General features: G+C 38.7%; 1 protein-coding gene across 1 annotated transcript; it reads right to left on the reverse strand.

Annotated features, from left to right (window-relative positions):
- Window positions 1–1078: 1078 nt before the first annotated feature.
- On the reverse strand, window positions 1079–2059 carry noto (notochord homeobox). Its single transcript, XM_008278957.1, has 3 exons — window positions 1681–2059; window positions 1398–1585; window positions 1079–1285 (listed from the first exon to the last, which is right to left on the reverse strand). The coding sequence occupies exons 1-3, from the start codon at window positions 2057–2059 to the stop codon at window positions 1079–1081; spliced, it is 774 nt and encodes a 257-aa protein (XP_008277179.1).
- Between the last annotated feature and the right edge of the window lie 4661 nt (window positions 2060–6720).

The following is a 6720-nucleotide window of genomic DNA, read 5'->3' on the forward strand; positions in this document are numbered from 1 at the left end:
TTGGAGCAAAAGCACCAGAAAAATATGTTAGAATGGTGGAATACTGTGGTGTTCAAAAGCTACAAAAACAGTGAAAATAACGGCAAATATCTGTAAAATAATATATATTTTTTGCAAATTTTAATACAGTAAAAATTGTAATTTTAAATGTTACAGTATTGTTCAAGAAAAATTAACATATTTTTGACATTATGTACAGTTTTGGCCTGTTTATTATTATAATAGTCAACATTAAATGTAATTTAAAAAAAAAATTATGGTAGATGTTATCTGCAATGTAATTTTAATTTAAAAAAAAAACTAAATTGTTGAAGTGATACAATTAAAAAAAATAAATTTTTACCATGTCCAGGGTTTGTACAAACATTTAATCATGTGTGTTATCTGATTGTTATCATTATTATTATTTATTTATTCGTAAATAGCCCCTAATAATGTTTTTAAGTCCTGAAGATTTACCTTTAAATAAATCGGTAGAATTGAAACTGAAGTTTGAGATAAATCCTCTCTATGTGTAATTTTAAAAGAGTTTAAGGCTCAAAAGCCAAACTAATCAGCCTCATTAGAGCTGAATGGTAAAATAAACCCCAAACTTGTGTAAGATTTTGATTCAAATTTTTCAAAACCCTGATTGGTGGACAGTAGTGCAAAATGTCACGTGTTTCCACCTGAGCCCAACATTGAAACCCTCGAAGAAAAGACTCAGTAAAACATCAGAACTGTTCATTTAAATGTGTGTTACTAGAACCTCATCTGAAAGCTGATTGATGTGCAAATGATTCATGTCAGTTCTAATCCTCCTGATGTCTCCTGAACCTCTAAAGTCACTGCAACACTGGGCTGAATGTAAAAGGAAAGAACAGGACAAAGGTTCCATTAATGTCATAAAATATATTTCTGAAAAATTCATTCAAATGTACAAAAGCAGCACATGAAGTGAACTCATCAAAGAGCGATAACGGTAGAAAATTAAATATATAGCTATAGATCTATTAAATATTCATAGTAGGAGACGGGAGCCTCCGTTCTCAGCGGTGTATGTACAACAGTCTGTGTTTCCTCAGGTCCAGAGTTCTGGTTAGCAGTGGTCAGTGGAGTCATCGGACACGTCGATGTCCACGTCTGAGTCGGAGAACTCCTCATCCTCGTCGCCTTCATCCCCGTGGCCCTGAGATCCGGGGCTTTTTGGCGGAGCAGCCAGGCCCAGTTTGGCCAGTTTGGCCTGTTGCTGCTCCAGACTCTGCTTGCGCCACTTGATGCGTCGGTTTTGGAACCAGACTTTGACCTGGAGAAAGCAAAAACAGACTCACGTTAGGATGTTTGTAGCATATTTATGAGGTTAAAGGAGTTCAGGATTCACTTCAAAGAATTTCTTTTCTTCCGTGATGGTTTCTTACTTGAGCTTCTGTGAGCTGCAGAGCGGAGGCCAGCAGGAACCTCTCCGATCCCACCATGTACTGCTGCCGGGCGAACTCCTTCTCCAGGCGGGACAGCTGCTCGCTGGTGAAGCTGGTGCGCATCCGTTTCGACTTCCCTCCTTTGGTTTTGAACGAGTGCAGCCCTGCGTTGACTTTGGACATCGAAGCTACAAAGAAGAGAGGTGACACGTTTAATCACACTGCTGCGTCAATATGGTTTCTGTTCTTTTAAAAGTTGGCATCGTTCTGTTTCTCAATGTACCTTGTGCGTAAAATGCGCCGCGACACGATGCCTGGTAGGAGAAAGGCGGGCAGCAGTAGACAGAATATCCAGGCTGCGTGTGGATCGCGGAGTGCAGCATGTTGGGAGAGTAGACATACGGTGCCATCGGTAACCCTGCGTGTCCGGTGAGCGGCAGAACCGGGGCTGCCGGTTGGTATTTCACTCCGCACTGAGTCGGGCTCGTCCTGTCGCTGGCTGTGTCCTCCGGTTTAGCGAGCAAAGCCTCAATAGTGAAAGATTTCACACTGGCAGGCTTCGTTGTGGACGCGCATTGGCCTCCCTGGTACTGCGGGTGCAGCGATGCCGGTGCGTAATTACGCACGGAGTATCCAAAAGTTGGTCTGTTGGGCACCTGCATTCTGACAGATGTTCAAAGTGAAAATCTCGATGGTCTTCGCTGGAAATAAGTTGTTGCTCCAAGTGCAGCCGGTGGATGAGTGCTGCTCCTCTGCGCAGGGGCCTGATTTATAGTCGAGGCGCGCACCGAGGTGTCAACAACCCCCCATCGATCCTTTGTCTTTCTAAGTAGCAGATGAGAGAGACGAACATCCCGACAACGTATCCAATTAATTGGTGGAGTAGTACAAGCTGGGATTGTCAAACATCCTAACCCTTTGAATGACAAGGCTTTTGAAGAGGTCTTGGGGGGCAGGGAACTGAGGAGATTTACTGGGCTACAAATTCTTGCATGGATCTTAAGTCCAAATGTAATCATTACCGCTGGGAAAGCCTTGATGTTACTAAATCATCTTATTTGGAGCCTTTTAAGTCCTGGCTGGTGGACAGATGCTTTAAGCAGCGTAACAAGTCACTTCACAATTGGAGACCGGCTTTAAGCTGCGCAATTTACAGAGAATGTACTGTTCCTTTATTCTCCTCTGTTTTGTTCCTTCACTTTTACGCGCCTCTATCCAAACCGTCACATTCAGAAACTTTCAAACCTTGGATGTGTGTGTCTGAAGCAGTTGTAAATCAAGAATCACTCCTGTATGCAAACAGTCCGTTAATCTCTTTTCCTGTATAAAACCAACGGGCTCCATTTCCCAAAGTGTGCCTTTTAGCAGCAGCCGTGTCGCTCTTAAAATTGAATAACTGCTCTGCGTAATTGAGGCGTCAAATTCAGCGGCCTGGGTGTGGTGACAGAGTGGTGCTGCTGGGTTTCTCCTTTCTTTTTAATTGGGGACAAACCTGCAACTCCTGCTAATCTCAATCACTTAATCCACAGGTTGATCTATGGAGGCTTTATCGAGTCCTAAAAGTTGCTCTGAAGTCTTAAATCTGAGTTTATTTATCGTCTAAAAATGCTTTTGGACGCACACAAACTGGGAGGCTGCTGCAATTCAGTTTGCACAGAAAGCAATGCTTCCTCAGATGTTTGCGCGGCTTCTTTTAAGGGGGTGATTCGCTTTCTTACACCGGCCGAAGACAACGACATCCTCCCTTTCAACTGGGATTATTGCCAGCTCTGCAAACTCTCCGGGCTCATTTCCATCATTTGGAAGTGGCAGAGAGCGTCTCCAGAGCCTTAAGTAACTGTTAAAACACATTTAAACACCGAAGCGAACCGCGCGTTCCCTTTGACCTCGGCGCGTTTTATTTATCCTCCTTCTCTGACACTAGAATGTCTAATGAAGAGCGCAAACACAGACTTTCTCGACTGCGCCCGAACAATGACGAGGCTTTTCTTGTGATGCCTGCGCCACCGGACCACCCACCCCAGCGTCTGTGGACAAGATCTGTCCCGAGAAGTCCTGTTAATTCACGTTGAGCCACGAAACTGGAAACGTTTCAGCTGGATGACAAATGTGAGATGTTTCTGGGTTAAATGAGCCTCAAAAAGAATCGATTAAGTTTGGTTTCATATGTGGATGGAAAGAAGTTTTGTCCAAACAAGTGAGACTGGTGGAGTTGTCCACTTTTCTGAGGACAAGAAAAATCTACAGCAGTTTTAAAAGCCACAGTGTAAAAGATGGACATTGTAATAAACCCATACAATTTACTGTTATCCTTCAGATTTACCCTATTTGGTTAAATTAAAAATAATATCTAAGGAATAGAGGTATTCATTTACATTTTAAAAGAGAGAAAAAAAACAATAAAACCGGCCAAAACTGTAAATTTTGAATCTTTATAAACAGTAATTCGTTGTTTTACCACATTTGACCAAAGAAATGACAGTTTTGCTGCATTTAAATTAGAAAAAAACACATTTTTGTCATTATTTAAAGAGAAAAACATGTATATTAAGGATTGAAAAACCTGTAGATAACCAGATTTTCCATGTTTTAGCAAATTGCAGGTAATGTCAATTAAAATCAGAGAAAAAAAATCTGAATTTCTATCCTGTCTGTTAAAAGATAAATAAATTAAAAACAGGCCAAAACTGAAAATCATTCTTTTACATTCTGTGACCATAAAAGTAAATTTTTCCTGTATTTAAATCCACTCTGAACATCATTATTTTACAGATATTTGTGGGTATTTTCACATTTTTTAACAGAATAATGGACAGTAGCTGTAAACTGAATATCTTTAGGTCAGTCTGAAGTCTTTTAAAGCATCACACTGAGCTCTGGAAACTACTGATGGATTTTTTTCACACATTTTAGACATTTTAGAAGCAAAAAAATGACTCAATAATGACAATAAACCTCAGTTGAATCCCTATATTTCATAATAAATGTCCAGTTCAGTCTCTGGCTGCTCATCTGACCTCCACTGACACGATTCAACACTTTTTTTTTTCTATCATATTGTGAATTAAACTCTGCACCTCGGTGTCCTTTTAATGTTGGAGCTGCTCTCGTTGTGTATTGGAGCCAGACAAGGAATACACGGACCCTTTGTGGCGGCAGCCTTCTTTTCATAGTCATGGCCTGAGAGGAGAAAGAGCCGAGCGCTGCCCTCTAATAGCTCAACAGGTCGTCCTTCCTAAATGAGGCTCTCAGCAAAAGCTTGAAACTCATCAGCAGCACTCACTTATTCAGTATCTGTGGGCCGCTTACAGCAGGGAGCCTCATTTTTAGTCGCCTCGTAGATGTGTTTTATCTCCTAGAACGAGGCTTCACTCGAGAAAGATTCCACTTCCACGTGTCCAACTGTGACTTTAATGATGATAATCTGGTGTAAAATTAGAAGTACAGTGAAAAAATCCTGCAAAACAGATCAGATTAAGATCAAATCACTTGGTCGTCATTCTAATGTCTGCTGTAATGACCCAGTGTTGTTTCTGACCTCAAGCAAAGTTCATCTGATGTGTGTTTGATGTAAAAAGCTTTAAAGTGTTAAAACAGAACTCCAGCTTATACCCAACACCGCTGAACTTTAAGCAGCTCTGACTGATAATTTAAAGTCCTGTTAATGAACCCATCAAGCCTCCAAACTGTTCCTTTATTTTAATAAACGATCACAGTATTCTGTTGATAATCAAGTCTCATTTAGATTCTAGTTTCACCTGTGATGTCAGTTTTTTACTAAAAGTGGCCAAACTAGACTAGAAGAATACAGATTTATAAAAAGAAAATGTGCTTAAAGTTTAAGAAATACTCCTCAGAATGGTTCCTGCATTTTCAGATTGTTGCAGCATAAATATTATTATGACCACATCTCACGTTTACTGCAGTACAGTAACGTTTATATGAGAAAAATCTACGCAGCTTTTTAATGCTGTTATACATTAGAGGTGTAAATACAGTCTTGTGTTGTAATATTATTAATATTGTTATTATGTATTTGAAGACATGAAGAAGAAAATCTGTAAAATAAAACAGAAAATTCTACAAAAAAGTATTTTCTCACCAATTAAAATAAAAAAAAAAAAAACAAACAACACATATGATTAATATCAGTTGCAGATTTAAAAAAAAAAAAAAAAAAAAAAGTTATTTCACATCAGACGTTTAAATTCACAGCATCGTTTTGTAATTGTATTAACATTTTCAAAAATCCCCCCCAAAAAAATCTGGTCAATGAAACAGAAAAATTCTGTAAAGATAGATATAGATATATATATATATACATATATATCTATATCTATCTTTACAATGTTTTCCATATGAGTCGTTAGAGTCTGAAACTTGAATTGAACAGTTTAATCTGTTCAATAAATAGGACATATTTGGAAAATTAAAACAAAGTTTGGAAATGTGTTTAGCAGTCTTTACCTAAGGGAGGGAAAAAAAGAAAATGTCTCACAGTAACAGGTTTTTAATGTTATTTTGCATTAGGATTCAAGGATTCAAGGTCTTTTGTTGGTCACAAACATAGTTATACATGGTATAATTGAATTTCCCTTCTGGGATAAATAAAGTATTTTTCATTTCATTTCATTATAACGCGCAGTGAAATGCGTTGTGTACCTGTTCCACCCCGAAACTATAAGATAAATAAGAATAAGGAATAAAACACACAAGAAATAAAATAAAATACAGACGTGTAAATTCATGGTCTAGTTTTGTTTGTTTATTAATTTTTCTGTGTATTTAAAATATCTGTGAAGTAAAAAAGAATAAAATCATAAAAGTTACATATTTTTCACAGTTTTTTAAACATTATTTTCTTGTGGTATTAAACCTGAATTGAACAGTTTCAGCTATTAAATAATAAAATAATATTAGTATTGATGTTGTTATGATCGTCTCCATAAATAATACAGAACACATCACTGATCAGTTCCATTATTTCTGTGGTGTCTCTGTTCTCCTGCTCTTCTCTCTGAGCTTTAATTCGTCTCCACCATGACAGTAATTAGGAGGCGTTTAAAGATCAAAGTCCTGATTTCCAAACAGTGGAGCCACAAACCCTGGTCTCCTCTGAACCTCCAGTATCTGACAGAGGAGTGAGAATCTGCAGAAATGAGAGTGACGGCGAATAGAAACTGTGTTCAGCGTCGCCTCCACTTCACACGTGATTGAATGAGACAAAAGCAAGTGGAAACACTGTCATCATTATTATTACTGAGCTGAAAGAGGAGCAGCTTCTCACCTGACCGACGCTCTGACACCAGCAGCAGCAGCAGCA

Source organism: Stegastes partitus, unplaced genomic scaffold (genome assembly GCF_000690725.1).
Source record: "Stegastes partitus isolate 25-593 unplaced genomic scaffold, Stegastes_partitus-1.0.2 Scaffold139, whole genome shotgun sequence".
Lineage (NCBI taxonomy): Eukaryota > Metazoa > Chordata > Actinopteri > Pomacentridae > Stegastes > Stegastes partitus.

Excerpts from the sequence above, each read along its gene's own strand:
- noto (XM_008278957.1), bottom strand. The coding sequence starts at position 2,059 with ATGCAGGTGCCCAACAGACCAACTTTTGGATACTCCGTGCGTAATTAC. Across the intron at positions 1,586-1,680 it reads CGGCGCATTTTACGCACAAG|CTTCGATGTCCAAAGTCAAC; the intron begins GTACATTGAGAA and ends TCTTCTTTGTAG. Across the intron at positions 1,286-1,397 it reads TGCAGCTCACAGAAGCTCAA|GTCAAAGTCTGGTTCCAAAA; the intron begins GTAAGAAACCAT and ends TGCTTTCTCCAG.